The sequence below is a fragment of the Dufourea novaeangliae genome, unplaced genomic scaffold (assembly GCF_001272555.1).
Source record: "Dufourea novaeangliae isolate 0120121106 unplaced genomic scaffold, ASM127255v1 scaffold11, whole genome shotgun sequence".
Taxonomy (NCBI): Eukaryota; Metazoa; Arthropoda; class Insecta; order Hymenoptera; family Halictidae; genus Dufourea; species Dufourea novaeangliae.
This window is the reverse complement of record NW_015373895.1, coordinates 2,076,696-2,098,934: the sequence shown is the minus strand read 5'-3', so window position 1 is coordinate 2,098,934 and position 22,239 is coordinate 2,076,696. Positions and strand designations below refer to the sequence as shown.

Here is a 22,239-nt window from a genome sequence, read left to right as displayed (position 1 = left end):
GTCATTGAAAACAGAACGAACTCTTTCCTGTACCTGATAAAATTTGTCTAACATTTTTACGTAATCCGAGATAACGAAGATATTACATAGTTCGTTGAAAGAGGGGAAACTAGCTGGAATCGTTATTTGAGAACACCTCTGTAACGATGCGAATGAACTAACTAGTTATCAAGGTTCATTAGTTCACGTGTTTCGAGCAATTTTAACATGCTTCCTCATTTTTACCTACTGTTACGACGAAATTGTGGTTTCTACCAACCTTCTTTTAACAACCTCTTCATTTTCGAGTAACGATGTAAAATACTAGACCACCATTTTTTTTATAAAAAGTAAGAAAAACATAAAAAGGACTTACTTAATAATTTAATACAACTTTTCTACGTACACGTGCAAACTTAGGAAGGGGGCATATTTTAATATGCATCCATTGAAATGTAACAATTCATAAATTCACAACTAATAAATGTTAAATAATTATATGAACCATAAATAGTTATGTACTATACAAGTTAAATAATAATTCGAAAAGATAACAATATTTATTTAATTTCTTTGAAAGAACACAGAAATGACGGAAAGATTCTCATGAAAATCTACACAGATATTACATATGTAGATGTATGTATATTTAAACGTATATGTATACATACACAATTTCTTAGTTAAAAATAATAATAAATAGAAGTTCTTAAAACTATATGTTACATTTGACCCTAGTTTTCAAGTCACAGGCATTCTTGTATTGTAGTCGTAGTTGTTACAACTATACTATGTATTGTAACTGTCAGCAAATCAGAACAACGTCATGAGTTTTTTTAACGTGTATGCAATCTAAAGTTGGAAACGTTTAGAAGCTTGTTTTGAAAGCATCATTTTACGAAAATATTATGTTAGCTGTGTCAGTAGAGAAACTACTTAATTACTTATACATTTCTTAATTGTTCAATTCACTGTACACAGAGAAATTTTTGTAAATATTATCTTAGATTAGAGAAAAGAAAATTATATTAGCTGATATACATGAAATATATACAAATTTGAGAAAAGAAAGAAAATAATATGCAGACAAACTATAAAAATTTGATTACAACAATGTAATTATGGGAATCTGTTGTTCGAATACTTTCCAATATGGTTGATCACTGCGACATTTTAACTGGATAAATTTATTAAATATATAAGATATCTTGTATTCTAATATTAACAGTTTTCAATATATTAGCTAAATATGATAGAATTGCCATAATTATTTTACTGTTTTAGATCGATTATGTGTCAAAAAGTTGACAGTTTGTTTAAGTATTTAGGAATGCCCATGTCTTTTTGGCTGCTAAAATACTGTGAGCACCATACATATACAGACTCCTCTCGATTATCGTCCCGAACTCGGGTCCGCGCCGGGACAATAATCTTATAGGGAGAAATGCTTCAGACCCTCATAAATGCGTTTTTTGCCCGAAGCCAACAAAAGCGAAGGGGGCAACAAAGTGTGCACTTGACAGGTTCCACAGCCCCCTACCCAATGGCGGGGATAACGCCTGGACAATAATCGTGTAGAATAAGCCAGACAATAATCGAGAGGAGTCTGTAAGTACTTGGAACAGGTGAAGGCAATCTATTGCTGGGAGACACTTTTTGCGTATGTTTAACAAAACGGTCGGATAATAGAACACACGGAAGGTTCTACTGTAATAATATAATCATTCAAACCCTGCAGTTTGGAAACCACAATTATTATGCAACAATATAATTTGAGCTGTTTTTTCCACTTGGAATGTGGTAAAAAGTTTAATAAATTAGATAAACTCCTTGATTCTATTTTCTGTAAATAGTTAATAAATTCCCTCATCGATAGTTCGAATACCACCGGTCTTTATAAAAATACAGACGTAAAGTACCATATAATTCATGCACAATAAATTACTAACTCATATTATTAGTGAATTTACAAGTTATAGGTTATAACTTGTATATTTCTGTTGCACAGACAGTATTTACAATTATACAAGTTACACATTAAAATACTAATATTATTATATAGTAAATTTTATAAGTGATCATTACACAATGACTGCGATTTTACAAGTTATACGAACTTGCTTGTAAAATTTTTACAAGTCCTGGAACACTGATAATTTTCTTTACAAGTTAATGTTTTTGACTATTGATTAGTGAATTTTGATTTATTGTGTTAATTTCAGATACTTTAGTCATAATTGATAATTTTATTTCTTAATAAATAATAAACTTCTGTGCTCTTTCATTTTTGTAAGCACGCACAATTTCAGTTTTTTGACAAAAGAAGGCACACTTTAGCTATATGAATCAGTAATTTACTTCTATCGGGGTGCACATAACTTTAAAACGTGAAATAGGTCAAACGGCTGACTTGTAATTTGTAACACATACTTGCAGAATTCTACTTCTTTTATTAAGAAACTTGTTGATATTGTGCAACAATATTTATGAGGACTGAGTAACTTATAGTTTGTGACTTGTAAAATTTCACTAATAATATTAGTTAAATTGTACAAGAGGGCCTAGATAGCACGATCGAACAGTTAATATATTAAAAGTTCTATTACTCATTTTGTTATCAAAATAAATTAATACCATAACAGAAAATGACGACCACCCGTACTGATCTGAAATTGAATCTGACATATTAAGAAACCGGTTGAGAGAAGTACGATAAACAAGACCATAACTGTCTATAGAACTTCACCTCAGAAACTATGCCCACCTGTTTTGATACACCTTGTATTCTTAGTGAAAAGGACATGATGTGGGTAAAGGTAGACCTTTGAAAAGCGGCTCTTATTGATGTCATGGGACCCAGTGCTGTACACAGAATTCAGTTTCAGTATCTCAAAAAATAAAACTAGTAACTATACTGCGGATTTTGTTTTACTTTGAACCGAATAAATCCTTTAGCCCTTCGGTTCCCATGGTATGACATTACAAAAGCATGGCATAAACTAATTTTTGGCATTTTTAAAGGCATTTTTGAAAGCACTATTTTCTTATTTTTGATTGTGTGTAATTAAAATGCATTGGATCCATATTTTTATGTGTTTATTAATATAAAATGTACAAACAAAAACATAACAGTCTTAATATTAACAATAATTTGTTTAAACGTGTAATTTCAATTTTTATAATAAAATAATACTTTTTTATGAATGAATCGACATTTGTCGAATAATTATTTAATCTCATTAACTGTTTAAAGCTCAGGACGACGGCCCCAGATACTGCTGCTTTTCACTGTGTATTATTCAAATAAAATTCTGCCCAACTCACCGCTTGACGCGTCAAGAAATAAAAATCGGACACGTCGATCGATTGATAAATCGTCATTTCACGGTCTCTTGTTTCAGGTAGAGTGATATGTTAACCGAAGACAATGACCCAACGAAACCGGCTGGGGTTTTAGACAATGCTGGCAACGTGTCATCGTCGACAGAGGCCTCGGTGCAACACCCTCGAACCGCAAACAATGGTAAATAAAGCTCCCTTACCCCGTTCGGCATCGATGCAATTACGATCTATATAAATATATAAATGTATCTATATATGAAAAGAGAACGAAAACCGATTTTTTTCCCCACAAAAACCAACCCCCGTATCCTGTAGCGCGGGAACTTTTGCTAAAAATTGCAAAACTCGCGTTTGTAAGGTAGCACACCGTTTTTTTGTTTGCTGGAAAATAACCTGAAACCGGAGCCCTCCCAATAAAACAGTTTAAATTCGATGCTTTGAAAGGTTTCCGTCTGTATTTTACCCCAATGGTTCCCTCCCGCGTGGGGTCGACTGAATTAAACGAGAAACTCCGCGCCTATGTATGTCCCAGAGAGCACACACTCGATGCAAAACCCGTAACCGGGTTGGCAACAAGAGTTGGCTCTCGGGGCAACGGGGGCAGGCTTATTGTTCTAGATATTAATTGCGCGTCGACAGTCTGGATGAAATTAGACACCCTCGCGCCTTCACCCCCTTCTTTTCGCTGGGAATCTTTCGGGAACGAAGTGCATACGATGCTTCTGATTATCGCGCCTATATCGGGATGTGGAGAAATCAGAGACCAAAAATAACAGTTACTCGAAAGATTTTTTGGAAAAAAATCATTAAGCAAAAAGTAATTTTTTATTTAAATGAAAACCAGATATTAATAAATCTCGAAGAAATTTTTCAAAAAATTACGTGATTAAAAAACATGGATTTTTAATTATTCTGGTTACGAATAACTATTATAGATTATAGATGATCAAAATTTTTGTTGGTTACCAATAACAATTATCGATGACGAGAATTTTATTTTAGTTACCGATAACCATTGTTGATGACAGGAATGTTTTTTTGGTTACGCGATAACCAATATACATGATGAGAGTTTTATTTTGCTTACCTTCAAATATTTTATTAACGTTAATTTTTATTAACGTTATTTTTATTGACGTATCTATCAGTGATGCAAAATGAATTATAGTATTTATATATTTTCAGTTAAAATATAGATACGTTAGTCAAAATAACAGTAATAAAAATTGACAATGGTCGAAAGTAATCAAAATAAAACTCGTCGTGGATATTGGTTGCCGCGTAACCAAAAAAAAATTCCTGTCATCAATAATGATTATCTGTAATCAAAATAATATTCCTCGTCATCGATAATAGTTACGTGCAACCAAAAACAATTTCTGTAATTGATAAACAATCTAGTAATACCATGCTACATAGCGTCCCAAAAAATCCCTTTGAGTAAGGTTTCCAGTTAAAATTCCTAGATTACACGTTTTTATTAATGAAAATCAGTTTTTCGGCCGTGACAAAAGTTCGTGAACACTTTCATTAAAAAAAATTTATTGAAAAACTAACAACATGTAGCAATAATTACCAATATTACCACTGATTCAATAGTTGAACAGTCCTCCTTTCTTCATGAAAATGTCAAAACTATGAGTTCTCATGGAATCAGTCAATTGCTGAAGCAGATTCAACTCAAGGTTCTGCTAAGCTGCTGAAATTTCAATTTTGAGCAGTAATACCCACACTTACTCTAGAAACGTGTGAACGTGAAACGTTTTGATCATACTGGCAGAGACAGAGGTCAAGAACGAGGTGCAGGACTGCCCCGACAATGACAGCGTCCCCAGTGGAGAATTGTACATCGACGAGAATGCGGAGGAAAAGGAGCAGGAGTATCCGGATTCCATGGAGAAGGCAGACTACAGTGCATTGTACGAAGCCAATCAATATTATAACAGGCATGTATCTCTCACCCTTCGAGACAGCTTTCATTCTTTTCCCCGAGCTGTCCCGTACAAAAATATTACTCACAGTTTCCTTACGCATACATTCAGGGCCGTTCCTGGGTTGTTGACCGCTCGGGTGCAGAAATGTTATTTGTAATAATATGAAAAAATGTTATATACAAAACTTACACGGTATAGAGGGAGGCATATCGTGACACAAACATTTTCTGCGTGGGTGAAGGCATCGGAGATTTCAAGGTCATCTCTATTTTTGTTAATGAATGCTATGTTTTTTTTATCGCGATGTGATAGCCGGTGTTGAGACGACTTCAGCAAGCTATCATTGACGGTCATGCATGGTCAAATGTGATAGTAAAATAAACTTTCTTACATTATAGGAGATGCTCGATGTGGTGACCATTTGCATCAATGCAAAGTTGCAATCTTCGTATCGCTGCATCACGTGCATGTCTTATCGTTTCTGAACTTACTTTAGTAAAAAATTTCTCAACTGTCTCTAACCAACTCTGACTTACTTTTTTTCTTGAACTATCTCTAACCAACTCTGAAGCATTATATTAATCGATTTGCAATTCTATGAAACTAAACGTTCATCCACATCGTTACTCTATTGAAGTCATATAAACACAACTATAGACAGAATTCAATGCGTCAGTACCAGCAGTTTTTCGCGAATATCTCGGAAACTAAGTAACTCCCCCGTTATATGTATAGAAAAACAGTTGTTGAAACATATCCAAAAATGATCGAAATCGGAGGGTGGGAAGCTTTTCTGCTGTTTGACCTTTTATTTTCATAAAATGAAACGAAGATCTTTAAAAATGAATGGTTTCATTTGAAATGAATATTGTATTCTACATATAGGTACGAAACTAACGGATAATGTTTGTAATAATGGTTGATAAATAGCAACAATTAATTACCCACAGGAAATTAATCTACTAAATATGGCTAAATATCATATGCTATTCTAGGCTGTCCATAAAGATAGTTCCTTCCAGTACACGAGTCCTGTTACAAAAATTACATATGCAATTAATTTGATTAAATTCGGTCGGTCTAAAATGTTCATAAGCATCGCAAAACGTTTGATTCTTACTAGTCCAAGTTTTACATATAATAAACAATCTGGGGTTGCCCCTGAGTTTGGCCGCCCAGGTGCGAGGGCACCTTCTGCACCCCCGTCAAGGACGGCCCTGGGTACATTCTGGTGTAAACGCTGTAAAAAGAAACGACTTCTTTGGATTTTTGTAAAAGAAAATTACAACACGTACAGTAAACAATCAGTCTGAGGTTTGTTAATATACATTTTCAGATATGAACAAACATTTTTTTATGTTATTTTGTTCAATATACAGGATGAGTCAATAGTAATTACTGTCTAAACTAACTCGTTACATGTTGGTTTTATCAGAAAACGTTTTAATAAGTTATGTAGCATTTTAGCTTTCATTTTTTACATCTTATTTTTTTTTTTGAGATATCAAGGCGATCTTGAGTTTTTTAAGGTTAATGCACTTTTTTTTTAATAATATCGTGTTATAGGTCGTTGAATTCGTCCTTCTATTGGCAACAACGTGGCATTACAAAAAGGTGCATTGACCTTGAAGAAAGTCAAGATCACCTTGATATCTCAAAAAAAATAAGATTTAGAAAGTCAAATTTTATCCATTCGATGCATCCTTTAAAGGGCTACATAATTCATTAAAACATTTTCTGATGCAGCTAATAAGTAACAAGTCAGTTTAGATAGTACATATGTAGTTCCTATTGGCCCATCTTCTACAGGGTGGTCCGTTTAAGTAAAACCACCTAAATATCTCTTCAGGTTATTGTGATGGAAAAAATATTTGTTACGTTATGTGTATGGTGTCAATAGACCAATATCTGACAAGAATATTTTTTCCCAAGGTCTTTTTAAAGACCTTATCTTAAAATATCGATTATCCGATGTGTTAAGACAACACTCATTTTCTGTTAAGTTATCATCTTCAGAGATGTTCAAAATGATGTCCTACGGATTTTGAAGTATTACCTACTAGTTTGATAAAATTTCGTAAATGGTCTTTTTATGTTTACAGCTTATTCAACTATGGGTCGGCGACGACCGGAAAGAACACCTCAGGCTTGCAAAGTTCTTACTTGACCCCGTACACAACACCAAGCTCCATGACTCAGTATTCGTCTTACGCCACGTACAATAGTGGTACGGGGAATTTTCCGAACGTAACCCAGAATATATCGTCGTCCTCTCAGGTACGCATTAATACTTACACAAGTTATATTAGAATGTTCGTCAGCTATATCAGCTTCATCTAACGTTGTCTATTCGCTGATAATTATTCCGTAGACTTTGATTCAAATTCAGATTTTTATACCGAGTGTGACAAAAATGTTGGAGGACCCGGAATTGGGAGACTTCTGAGGTGATTTGAAACAACTTTTTCCTTAGCAAAAATGTTATTCGAAGCTTTGTTAACGAGATACTAACGAAAAACCCCGACCAATCGTAGCGCGTAGCCAACGTTATCGCGGGAACTCGGCCGGCAGACTCGCGCTCTAATTGGTCGGGGTTTTTCGTTAATATCTCGTTAACCAAGCCTCGGATAACATTTTTGCTACAGTTTTTTAAAGAAAGATTTAACTATTAGGGTTTGAATTAAACTTATTAAGGTTTTGTAAAAGAAAGTTATAACACATAGAATAAACAATCAGTTTGGGGTTTATGAACAGATTTTAAGATATGAAAGAAATGCCAGCAATGACTGTGACGTTAAAAAAAACAGATGTTTACTGTATGTGTTATAGTTTTCTTTTACAGAAATCCTAAAGAGATCGTTTTTTCACAGCGTTCACACCAGAACGTACCCTTAATACATGCAGGAAGTGCATCAAATGAACAATTTAGTCGACAGTAATCACCTAGGCGCCACTGAAAAAAAAGTAGGATAAAGATCTTGGATAAAAACTTCGTATTTATTTGTTCCAGAAGCTGGATTACAGCGCCTACAGCAGCAGTATGTATGGAAACGACAGGGTACCATTACAGTATTCCGGATATTACCCCATGCACAGTTATCACGCGACGCCCGCCTCGTTTAACATCGGGAACCTAAATTTTGCTGGTAAAGTTATTACTAGACTGCAGATTTTATGCATTTGTAGCCTATAAGGCTCTGTAAAATACAATAAAAGACAGTTTTTTATTTTATTTCAAAATTATTAACACAGTAAAGTAAATAATTACGTGTTTTTTTATAGCCTATTATAAGGAAATCACTGAATTCCGATACACTATGTGCCAATTATCGAATCCTGCTTGCATTTGTATTATTTATGATTTGATAATATTACACAGTGATTTTCAATCTGTGATTTTGAAATTTTGTTACGATATCTCTTTCCTAAAGTTTTCTTCGAAAAAAAAATATTGTTCATATATTTCGTTATTTGGAGTACCTACTTGATTCTTCGTTTAATGAGTAGTGTATTCCGATAATTACGTTTCATTTGCGATTACGATCTGTCTAATAACTGTCCTTCTCTGTGAAAAGATTCGACGAAGTCTGCGCTCACGTTGGACGCAACAACTCACGATGCCAGCGATCTTACCGCACGAGATACCGCAAACATCGAAGGTAACACGATTCGTACGTGTGATTTTATATCTTTACATTTCTGCATCGAATTAATATTTTCCTTCGAATTGCTTCACAATGAAATTACGCTTTCCGTGGCCACGAAGACAGGAAAACTACAGTATTATGAACAAAAGGGTAACAAAATAAGTGGAAAATAAAACTTGCCATATTATTTCCGTCGAAAATCTTCATTAATATCGAATGATAGTTGCAGCATCCGTTACGACAAATTCTTCTGCTCTTTTGACAGTACTTGAATTCTCCGTTGATAAAACACAAATCACGTGTAATACCAACTTAAATGCGACGACCATTACTGTTATGCTCGGTTTGTTCCATAAGTTTCAAAATTGAAGTTAAAACAGCGTTTGAAGTGATATATTCATTATGATAATCATACAAACACTGGAAACAGCTCTGGTAATTTTCCATCAAGAAAGTACAGACTCCACTCGATTATCGTCCCGAACCGAACAGGACAATAATCTTATAGGGAAAAATGCTTCAGACCCTCGTAAATTCGTTTTTTGTCCGAAGCCCGAGTCTCGGCTTCTACCAGCCCCCCCCCCTCCCCTCCAATGGTGGGGATAACAACTGGACAATAATCGTGTAGAACAAGTCAAACCATAATCGAGAGGAGCCTGTCTGTAGGTAGTTGTCGAAGCCCAGCGAATGTCAAAATGATTTTAAATTGTCGTTTCTTTGTCCGCATTTGCAATTTGAGTAACAGGAATTGGTTTGATGTAGTTGAATTAGCCGAATACGGTGGATAATCATACTGTGAGACAACAAATATTAACACATTGACTGCCACAGTAAAAAAGACTGTACGTAGCCAAACACACTTTATTTTATTTTAAAGTCATAAATCGTTGAAAATGTATGCGATTTGTTAATAGAGGGTGTTTCAAATTATACTGCAATAATAAATATTATGGAAAAATTTTATAACTCTGGGAAGGAGGGGGGGGGGGTTCAAATTCAGTTTTTTCTTGTAAGGTGGGACAAAAGCCACTTTTTTCCGTCCAGGAGGAAGTACCCCCTGACCCCCCCCCCCTGGCTACGCCCATGAATAGAATATACACATGAGCAAAAATTGTTCACTGGCAGTACGGTTTTTCGTGATGTTGGAAGCTTTCAGCACATTAATGTATTTCGAAGACGACAAAATATTCCGCTTGAAAGTGTACGCAAGATAATACCTCGAATCCACGTATTTCAGGGGCGACAGCGAAACCTTGTAGACGCGGAAGACGCCAAAGCGGAAGTGGAAACAGTATAGGTTCTGCGGACACGACAGAAGCCGGTCCTGATCGGATATTCATCTGGGACCTTGACGAAACCATAGTCGTGTTTCACTCGTTGCTCACTGGACTATTTGCAACGAAGCACCGTAAGGATCCCACCCTTTTGACCCAAGTGGCGTACAGGATGGAGGAAATGATATTCAATTTAGCGGATACTCATTTCTTTTTCAACGATGTGGAGGTAAATGGTCACACTTTCGAATAATTTTCGAATAATTCTTTTAATAATGGTTCATCATTCGATATAAAAAAATTAAATTCTATTCATCCGATCCACCCCTTAAAATGCTATATAATTCATTAAAAGGTTTTCTGATACAATCAAAAGATCACGAGTTATTTCAGATAGTACTTATTGACTCACCCTGTGCATAAAGAGAAAATTAAATAAAATTACTCCATAGGATTGTGATCAAGTTCACATTGACGATGTGTCGTCGGACGATAACGGGCAGGACCTGTCTTCTTACAACTTTGCCACCGATGGTTTCCAATGCGCCTCCGCGAACAACGGCATATGCCTGGCTTCCGGCGTTCGTGGCGGTGTCGATTGGATGCGGAAACTAGCGTTCCGATATCGTAAAATTAAAGAGATCTACACCAATTACCGGAACAACGTTGGCGGTTTATTAGGCGCGGCGAAACAGGAACAATGGCTGCAGTTGCGATCGGAGATCGAAATACTGACCGACAACTGGCTAACATCAGCTGTGAAATGTCTGAGTCTAATCAATAAGAGAAGTCACTGCATCAATATATTGGTCACCACCACGCAACTGGTACCTGCTCTGTCGAAAGTCTTGCTGTTCGGAATCGGTGGAATATTTCCGATCGAGAACATTTATTCCGCTTCGAAAATCGGTAAGTCCTGATAGAAAGTTTCGGTATTACGGACAATGTATACATATACAAGGGTGTAACAAAAATGTTGGAGAACCCGGAAATGGGAGACTTGTGAGGTGATTTAAAACAAGTTTTTCCTTAGCAAAAATGTTATCCGAGGCTTTATTAATGAGATATTAAGGAAAAACCCCGACCAATCAGAGCGCGATTCTGCTGGCCGAGTTTTGCGCGTTAACGTTGGCTACCAATCGCAGCGAGTCTCCTATTTCCGGGTCCTCCAACATTTTTGTTACACCCTGTATAGTTCATTAAATGATTTCACACTCATTTTAAAGTAGTTACAAAACTTGACCTCATCTTCCCTTAAATCGGAAATCATAGTATTAAATGCTCCTTTAAGTAATCAAAAAGTTACTAAAATCAGGTAATTACGAATTGTTAAGATTATTTGACCACTCGTATGCCGCAGCTGCAAAATTGACGCAAACAGGATGCAAATAAGACGCAAAGTTATATATTCGCGACTTGAGCCAATCGTACGCATATCTGACCAATCTTCCAACTCGATTGTCTCGAAAACAAAGCCTCGAAAGAACAAATTGTATCCCATCTTTTGTTCTTATTTTTTCATGTAGAATCACTACCTTACCGATTGTACTACGATTTCCGACTTACCCAGTACAACGCCGAATCAAGGGGGATATAAGGGAAACTACAGCCTCGGACCCCACGTTCCAGGGGGTCCCGTTCTGTACCTTCCATTTCGTTATGATTAAATATTATTTAATTTTATTTAAAATAATATTTCAACCAAGGGGGCCTCCGATAATGTGATAGCCCTGGGCCACAAAAAATGTTATTGTTAATTCAGTCCTAACCCAGTATATACATACATTTCAAGAGGGGTACATTGAATTCATAAGTTGATGCTGATTTTTAGGAAAAGAAAGCTGCTTTGGAAGGGTGATTGCGCGATTTGGCCGAAGATGCACGTACGTGGTAATAGGAGACGACTCGGACGAAGAAACTGCAGCCCGTGCCCATAACTTTCCGTTCTGGAGAATAAACAGCCACTCAGACACACAGTCCCTTTACAACGCCTTAGAAATGGGATTTCTTTAGTCAGGACAGAACGATTGAAGCTTAGGCAGAGAACAACACGAAAAAGTATTTCCAATCGAAAGACACTTTAGTTATACGGAGAATTATACGAGATAAATATTTCTATTTCAATATTCTTTACGCCTGTCGATAGTAAAAGTAAATCGGATGCTTGTATCAAACATTTTGACATTTCTACTATCTGTCAATCGTAATATACTTCAATTGGAGGACTAGCTGTTCCTCTAAAATCGCCGTACATGGTTACCAAGTAAGACCATTGGTCGATCGTCGAACACGACCGATCTGAGCAGGGTCCACAAGTGATATACATATGATTAGAAAGGAAAGAAAGTAACGAAAGAAACGTATTTGAAAATCGAACATTTATATACATAATACAAATATTTCCAATCGATTCGTGCACGATTTCGACCATACCTTCGACGTGAACTATATTCGTTGAAAAACTATACGTATTTTTTATGTACTTAAACGCATTGTATTCCCTGCTTTACGAATATACATATACAGAAATATAGAATTTGGTCAGCTAAATGAATTAGATTTACAGACGAAACGACATGCGCAACCTTGTTATTAGTTGTAATAGTTAAAAAGAACGTGTATTTCGAGATCTTTTAAGAAAATTTTATAGAAATATTGTGATACAGTTCGGTCCAATTATTTAATTACAGTATAATCCCAGTAAACGTAACGGAATACAGTGAAAACAGATACTTTACGATCTGTAAACGATGAAAGTTATAATCAGGTTTCTTCGTTAGTTCTAATACACAAATATTTGACTGAGATATTGTGCATTCTTAACAATTCTTTGTTCGCATGTATCATGTATTAATAAGAATATTTAGGTACCAAATATTTTTTGAATCGTCCATATCATAGCGTGGTTAGACATTTCTCCCAAATTTTCAGTTGTTTTCGATTGTGTTAGAAAAGATAGTGATTTATAGAATGCGAGTGTCATTCAAATTCATAATTCTACAAGAATACTAGGGGCGCGTAAATAATATTTTCAAATTGTATGAGAGTAGGTTGTGTGATTCAAATTTTAATTAATAAAATGGAGAGATAAGATTAGCAAATGATAACCAAAGTTAACGTTGAACAACTGAAAAATCAATTTATATAAGTTTTTTTTTAAATATATCTAATCTTCAGTTAGATAACATTTCCAAAACTAATTGACAAAATATTAATCATTTCATGCGTAATTATACATTGAGAACAATGACTTTTTTTTTAAATAAAAAGTTCTCATTTAATAGCATACTTCATTACTTTACATCTCTGTATTTATTTACATATCCATTTTGCATTACCAAATCACATTCATTTATTTCTTAATTTGAAAATTATGACAGTACAGTACCGTTACATAATAACAGCTACAGATTAAGGAATAATAAAAATTACTTGGATATTTCAAAATCACAAAATCTGCACAAATTAAAGTTAACATATTATTAAGAATTTAATACTGCATGCATACATACATTTTTAAATACAACCACTCTAAAAATTATTCAAAAATTCGGATGAGATATTATAGAAAAATAAAAATCATACAGAGTAATGGAATTACAATATTATATCAATAACTATTGTTTGATTTTCATATATTTGTATGAAATACTGTATTTTGTTTTATTTTTATGTACTGTTTCTAGTTGTGTGAAAAATTATTTTTTCAAATGAACATACATATTATATCTTTAGGTTCGATATTGAATCATCAAGATCAGTTGTGATTAAGTGGGAATGCTTATCAAAAGAGTTGGAAGAATTTGAACGAGAAGTTTTAAGCGTTATTCAAAAACTGAAATTTTTATTTAATGTTTAAACATTTCCATTATGATTTACATAATATTTCTTTGTTTATATATTTAATTCTATATTAAACGCACAGCGATGTGACACTTATTTCAGTGTATGTATAATTTTAGAACAGATTAAGGAATTGTATTACATAAACTGTGCCTATTGAAATTACATATATTTTTATAAGTAATTGTTATTGTAATTCCAACAATAGGCTTCTCAGCACAACAAGCAATACTTATATTATACAACAGTATAGCAACGCAACTCTATGATAATGTTATTTGTGTAGGTGTTTATATTTGTTTATGCTTTTCATGTTATATGAACAAAAAAAAAGAGCTTTGTGAACTCGCGAGTCCCGATTATTGCGTATTACATTTTGGTCATTTGTCGAATTTCTATTTAAAAAATTCATCCTATTTGTACGCCCTTTGTTATATAAATGTTTTTAGTAAATAGTAACACAAAAAAATTATAAGTTGCTTTCAGATGCTATGAATCTTCAATAAAAATCATTTTGTTTATGATTTCACGATACTGATTTTCATATTTTTAAAAGTAAATCATACTTCGTAAGCTTTATTTTAACTATATACTTAACGCTTGGTATTATTTAAAAAATCATTTTATTTGTCGTTTTTCTTTTTTACATTATATTTTTATATGCAAATGGGTAGTACATGACTTTCTTTTTTAAAAAAATATACAACTGTAAACTCTAGAGCCTCCTCTAATATGTGTAGATATTAAATAAAATAATTTGTTCACTCTCACATAGTGACATATGTTGGAGTTAACAATACTCCACAATCGTCCTTTTCCTGGGAGATAAGTATATAGCCATCGTTGCCCCAATAGTTAGACCACGAATTCTTGATCAACCAGTAATCCTTTCCATTTAGTTTGCCATAACCGACAGCCAAGACAGCGTGGTCTAATGATTCCTCCGTGTTGCCTACATAAAGATGTTTTATTCGAAATTAGAAAAACATATTTTTTAGGAATATTGGAAGAGAATTCTGATCATATGTACTCACCACAAGCTGGATCATAATATACACCATGAGAATAGAATGAGAATGTTTTATGAGAAGCATCGATTGCAACTGAAACAGGACCATGTTTCGCGATTGCAAGCTTTAAAGCATTAGGATCGTCCGAGGTAACGTTTACGAAACCCGTAATCTTGGCTGTCATTGTAACATTATTTATGTGACAATAACCATCCTACGAAGGAAGATATCAGAATGCATTAATTTTCTACTTATCCATATCTTTTACCACCAGCGAGGTATAAGAATAGACTTTTCATCTTATGGGAGTTGGTAGCCCACCTAAACTGTAGTACCAACACCTTAAAAAGCAAGTGACCCACCTAAAATAGAAATGGGATGATGTCGCCCCAGAAAAGTGGGTCGAAAAATTGAGTGGATGAAATGTCAACTCGTATACCTCGTCTGTGTTTTTACTTATCTTACTCATACTCTAATAAGTGTAATTAAATTATAATTATTAATTTTCATTTTTGCAATTCCATTTATGTCGTGTGATTTACTTACCTGGCCAAGATAACCACCATAATCATCTTCAGTAGGCAGACCTCCATGTTTCATCATCCACTGATATGATCGGAAATCTTCACCGCCATCACAGCCATTATTTCCAAAGCCCCATGAACAATCGATAAGAGCCTATAAGTTTAGAATAACAGAATATAATACCTCTCCTTTATAACGAAATCTTTAGATTTAGACGATGAATCAAAAGTAGTGTTACTTTACAAACAGATTTTGCATCTAAAATCTAAGAAACAGATCCCAATAAACATAAGATAGTAAACCTTTTTTATATTTTGAGATATATCCAATATAAATAATTGCGTTATTTTATAGTAAGTGTTTAATATGTCCTTCATTAATAGTTAATAGTCACTTTTTTATCGATTACACAGTGTTATAAATTATTATAACCCGTTCGAACAATCTCAACTGATTTCTGATTATCTTTCATTTATAAGTTATATTTTTTTGCAATTCTTGAAGAGTTTATGCTTGAGCAACGTACAATATAAATTTTATACACCTCTAGAAAGGTAACCCTTACATACCCCTGCAATGTATTTAACGTAATTCATACAGTAACTTAAAGTCTCTGTACCTTAAAAACAAAAAGTTTATCAATCAATATTTATCAAAAACTTTTGCTTTCTTACCTGTTGAGACAAACGTACTAATTTGCCATGCTTCAAATAATATGCACCTTCTATAGCACCAGTTGTACCAAAACTCCAACAAGAGCCACAAACAGATTGATCTATTTTCAATTTAAAGAATTCTTGAACCATCTGGAATCACTTTATCATTTTTAAAGACAAATTAACGACAAACCTTTAACGGGAGTAACAGCACCATAAAGCCTCCAATCTATAGAGTCTGGAATATTTTCCTGTTCTTTTTCAACATCATAGGGGAAAGGCTGTCCTCCATTATAGCCTTTAGTGTATTGCTTACCACGTAATGCCATTAATTCTACATCTGTACGGTCCACCAAATAATTAACATTTAACTGATAACCTCTATTAGCTCGATTAATTGAATGGATAAATCTGTAAATTATTGTATATAGTATTAATATTAAGAATCACAGTTATCTATAAATATAATACATACCTTAAATTTTGTCTAAACACTTCTTTGCGTGTTATATGCTCAACATGATTTGTATATTCTCTTCCATGCGCTTTCATAAAATCTTCAAATGCTTCATTTACATGAGCATCATAATTGTGGACAAATTCGCGTATAGGATTGAATGTGTATATGTGCTTTTCTCCTGGTCCAGGGAAGCTAACACATGTTACATCTACACAAATATATTTTCTATAGTTAGCATAGGCCTAAATAAAATTTACATTGACAAATATTAAAACATTATATGTACTTTCTGCAATTTCAAATACTTCGGAGCTGGGCTTCTCTGAAGAAAACCAATCGTAATCCAGATAGTAATGATCGTAATGAGAGCCTAACAGACTGTTAAATCCTTTCATTTCATATTTTACAGGAATTGGTTCTTTCAACCCTGGTATACGTGGTGATTTCTGTAATAAATTACATAATAAATTAATACATATTATGTAAAGTTAAGATATGTACTATATTATCGAGTTTTTATGTAAAGACATAATAAAAGATTACATGTAATAGTTATTACCTTATATCGTATCCAAAGTATATATTTGTTTGTTTTTGCCTGAATCTCTTGTACCAGCCTCCACTTTTCACACAGCAATCCATTTACCACCTCTTCTCCGATACACTAAATAAACATTCATAGAATTCCACAATAAAATTCAATTAAATATATTATAAAAAAAAGAAAGTATAAACAAGATTACTTTACCTCCATTCCAGTTGTGTCAGGAATAATAGCTTGGGGTTGCACTTTCATTTCTTTAGTACCATTTACTTCCAGACATGTTTCTTGATTTAGTGCTGTTTCTGTTGTGATGGGAGCTATTTTCATACTTTTTCCATACGATCCTTTATGTGATAATTGGAAAGTCTTGACCATTCCTAATTAAGTAGTCCATAATTACACTTTTTATTTCCAGATATTAACGTCTGTTTTAAAAATATATGATACAATTTAAGTTACCTCCATAATAATCAATTCTACTAGATCCACTTGAACCATCATACCATGCGTAAAATGGTTCACGAATTTCAGCATATGGGATATATAGAGTCCCTTTTACCATATAAGTATTACTGAATGTTGGAGATTTTACAGCTTCAATGCAAGAAATACCTGAAATGTCATATACATTTTATTACCATTAGTCTATTTAAATTACAAATAATACATACAATTGTATTAATAAAGACAATCTTACCTAGAACTATCAATGTGAAAGTACTTTGAAAGAGATACATCTTGCTGCCTCTGTAACAGAAACAATGAAAGTATTATACGTTAATACAGATATTTATAGTTTTTGTGTTTGATAACATTATGACCCAAGTTAACTACTACATTATCATTTAATACATTACGCATAGTAAAGCAATACAATTTTGATAAGGTACTTTCCATATAAAAACAATTGAACTGCCATTTCGTATTCAGAAATGTACGAAAAACGCTATATAATAAACTCTGCCAGTAAAAGATCAATAGAAAAGAAACAAATTCTAATATAAGTTTGCAGATAAAAGAGATATTTAACGTTTAAATCATTAAATTTCACCCCTCCCTCAAAGAAATTTCATTTTCAGCATTTGTGTCTATATTACGATATAAGATAATGATGAAAAAGATACAGTGAAACAAAAGAAATAAAAAAAGAAACATAATTAAGCAGCAGATTTCATTACATTCTACTTACCGCAAGCAAACGACACGCAATTTTTTTGACTGTTTCAAATGATATGAAATATCGAACACCTGAGGCCTAGAAAATGTCTCTAACTGTAAACTGCTTTTTAAACAGCTTTTTCACAACATCGCGAACACTTTTGAAAGTCGTCGGATGTAAATATAAACACGATTGAAAAAGTTAGAAGATTACTGCGACTGCCTTTGCCTTTGATCGGATAACCGTATATATACAATCATGAACTGATAAGAATGCCTCTGACTGTGAACCATGTACAGAGGGTGCAATGTTTTTTAACTCGTGTTTCCATGAAAACGTAACTATATACATATGCATATATATTAACACTTGGAGAATATACAAGGTGTCCTAAAAAAGCAGACATGCGCTCTGATTGGTCGGGGTTTTTCGTTAATATCTCGTTAACAAAGCCTCGGATAATATTTTGGCTAAGGAAAAAATTATTTCACATCATCCCGGGAACCCATCATTTCCTGGAGTCGAAACTATTTTGGGACACTCTGTATATATGTCTAACATATTGCGCAGCGCTTTATTCAAACAATCGTTACTTAAACTTCATTTTCTAATTACTACTAGAATTATTTTATCTATTATACCTTAAAGTAGTCGTCTCTAAAGTCATTTATCTTCTATTTAGAGTAAGTATTGTTCGGTGCTATCTAGAATTGGGTTTTCGATTATGGCTCAGAGCAAAAGAGGTTACTAATCACTGGTTTAGACCTATTGTTAGACCATCAAACTAATCCACGGCACTCTTACGTTTTCCGTTATGGTCAAATTATCTGCAGCCATAAATTAAACTCGTTGTTCGAAAATTACACTGTTAGCAATTCGAGAAACTGAAATTCTACATTACTTTGACACTATACGACAATCTGCTGTAATACTAAAATTACCGATGCTTAACGTGTAGGTACCCGAACTTCTATCAAAATCGGTAAAAATGACAGCTTTTGGAGAATAAACAATTTTATTAATCAATAAATTTCATTATCTGATCATTAGATTTTAATCATGCTTAGAGAAAGCGTTGTTTTTCATTGCTTTGGTAGTTCTAGTGTAGAGTCTTTCCTGTAGAAATTTAATTCTTTACAGGCACATGGGGTCACAGCCACTTCAGTTTATTTATTTGATTTTTGTTTCTTATAAATTTAATAAACCTTAATTATCAAACTGATTCGATTTTATTTTTTAATACCTCTTAGTTTCCTTACATTTTAAGAAATAATTTGGTGTCACTGCAGACCCGTGCGTCTACTTGTGTGAGTTTGTCCCCTTGAGGGTTCATGTCACAAGCATTTCTTTCAAAAAAACCCTATGATGTAACATTTCCATTTGCAATATACAATAGAAGCATATAATCTATGCATATGGTTTAGTACCTGTAGTTTTCAAATAAAAAATAATGAACCTTCCTTAGCGTTACGTTATTTATATATTTTTAGGGATACATAGTTCAAGAACAGATTTCTCAATAAAACCCTGTAAGAAGACTACATTTCTGAAACACATTTTAACACGAAACACATACATGTTTTAGCCACAAAATAATTCAGTTTGTACAATCGATAAGTTATATAACCAGTTACAACAAATAATGACTCTTTTATGATCGAATACGATAAAATGACGTTTACCTGTTATGTCATCGTAACATTTATTTTGTTTGACATTCTGCACATATTAAGATCATTACCATAACACACGCTATGGAAAAAACTGGGACAACTAGATACATAATACAGTTCATTAATTTTTGAAAAGACAGTATTTCCAAAGTGAATGTCTATTGAATATGGTCGTTAATTCAGAAATGTAAATATTTACGTGCTTCTGCGAAAGTTTGAAAACTGTAAAAGTACGACGGAATTCAATGTTAACTCTTTGTATTAAGATAATGAAAAATCTGCATTTTCATTATCGATGAAAATTATCGATAAAATTCAATTTTTCATAATTATTATTCGACAGTTCTAAGATTACAGCCGTTTATGTTCTTTTTTAAGGTTACAGACTTTTTGTTTCAATGAATGGGTGTGCGGAGATTTATGAATTCTCTTTCCCAGATAGCACATATGAGGCCTTAAAGACGTCCATTTTAAGGCTATTTTAAATCTATCTGGGTTTATTTCCATTTTTGCCTGTTTACTGCGTTTCTTCTTAACCAAACCTAAAGTAAATACTTTGAACTGAATCCTTTAAAGTACTATGAAACAGTTCTTTAACTAAACACTTCTTTATTGGATCGTTCCCAATATTTGTATACCTATTATCCTATACTTTCATACGATTCAGTAGAGGATGTGCAGATATGTATGGAATACCAGTTTGTTTAAGATGAATAAAAAATTACAGCAGAGGGTAGGAACAAATAAGACAGCATAAAATCATAGGGAAACTAATAAACTTTGGCTAGTTTTTGATATAGCAACCTACGATGATTTCAATGATTTTATATTATATATTTTATATATTCTACCGTAGCGCATCGTATTGTCCTTCAAACTTTTATATCTTTATACTTCATATATACGTATATTCGAATAAACATACGTCAGTTAACATAAACTTCATTTGATCGAATCGGCTGAAATATAATACTGCGTAAACATTGTATATCTTGTACTAACTGTATGTGGTCTGTTTCAACAGGTTCTTAGAGAAAGTAACTACACACTGCCTACGTCTTTTAATTTTCGACTATAATAGTATCTACAGAAACTGTCATTGTTGCTGCGATTATTATTAACGGACAAGCGTAGTAAAATCATATTGAATACGTTTTTCTATTTAAAAATCAAGGACTTACGATCGCAGTGAGCAAATTCATTCAAGGTACAAAAATCGCAATCACGGTCGTAAATGAAATTAAATCACAACCGTGATCGTGATTCGGTGATCACTGTGGTAAATCACCGTTAGTGATTTTGCACACCATCTCCAACTGAAACCGTTTTGTAATTTGATTATTTGTATACAATCCTTTACTTTAAGAAAGAGCAATTCTTTCTGACATTGTCACATGCTTCTATATAGATGAAACTGTGCGTTCGATGTGGTAAGAGACACAGTGTGTGTCAAAAAGGGGGTCATACCACCCCAGGAGCATGCGCCAGAGACCCCGTGTGGTGGGACGTGGGGTCACAGAACCCCGGTGGAGACGCCAAAGACCCTGTATGGTGAGAACGTTGGGTCATAGCACCCCAGGAGCATGTACAAAAGACCCCATGTGGTGAGATCGTAGGGCATAGAACCCCCGAAGGAGGCGCCACAGACACCGTGTGGTGAGATCGTAGGGTTATAGAAGAACCCACGGAAGAGGCGCCAGAGACCCCGTGTCAATGTAGGTCTATTCATATACTCGTCTGTGATCTTATTCCAGCCTGCCATCTACATATGCTGCAATAATCTGTGGTGTGGATTGCAAATGGAATATCGTAAAATTACTTTACTATCCTTTAAATACAAAAATTGATTGAGGAATTTAAGTCTAGTTTATGAAATGTATTTCTACAATATATAGAAAATATAACACCGCATTCCTGTAACACAGTTAGAGGATTAGGGAAATCCCCGGATAAAGGTCGATTTATATATTATCCGCCAGACATGAAGAACGTACCTGTTCAGCACCGATCAGATAAATATTCTTTAATGCATTTGAATAAAAGTGTTTGTAACATACTGTATCATATCGGTACAGACACGTAGGTATCGGCATCGATTCGGCCATTCGGGTCCCAAAATAGCTTCAATTCCCCGAAATGAGGGATTTCTGGTTTGATTTGAAACAACTTTTTCCTTAGCAAAAATGTTATTCG

The 22,239-nt window shown here is 33.9% G+C and overlaps 2 protein-coding genes across 2 annotated transcripts; one reads left to right on the top strand and one right to left on the bottom strand.

Annotated features, from left to right (window-relative positions):
• Positions 1-3,385: 3,385 nt before the first annotated feature.
• LOC107190900 (eyes absent homolog 4) lies at positions 3,386-12,220 on the top strand. Its single transcript, XM_015579789.1, has 8 exons — positions 3,386-3,502; positions 5,102-5,267; positions 7,358-7,532; positions 8,266-8,401; positions 8,831-8,914; positions 10,140-10,405; positions 10,629-11,085; positions 12,008-12,220. Exons 1-8 carry the CDS (start codon positions 3,391-3,393, stop codon positions 12,187-12,189), a joined length of 1,578 nt encoding a protein of 525 aa, XP_015435275.1. The 5' UTR covers positions 3,386-3,390; the 3' UTR covers positions 12,190-12,220.
• Positions 12,221-14,701: 2,481 nt separating this feature from the next.
• LOC107190303 (digestive cysteine proteinase 1) lies at positions 14,702-17,955 on the bottom strand. The gene is made up of 11 exons (XM_015579095.1): positions 17,912-17,955; positions 17,674-17,826; positions 17,419-17,591; positions 17,230-17,334; positions 16,957-17,116; positions 16,686-16,878; positions 16,404-16,621; positions 16,229-16,329; positions 15,576-15,707; positions 15,054-15,243; positions 14,702-14,971 (listed from the first exon to the last, which is right to left on the bottom strand). The coding sequence occupies exons 1-11, from the start codon at positions 17,949-17,951 to the stop codon at positions 14,787-14,789; spliced, it is 1,650 nt and encodes a 549-aa protein (XP_015434581.1). The 5' UTR covers positions 17,952-17,955; the 3' UTR covers positions 14,702-14,786.
• Positions 17,956-22,239: the final 4,284 nt, after the last annotated feature.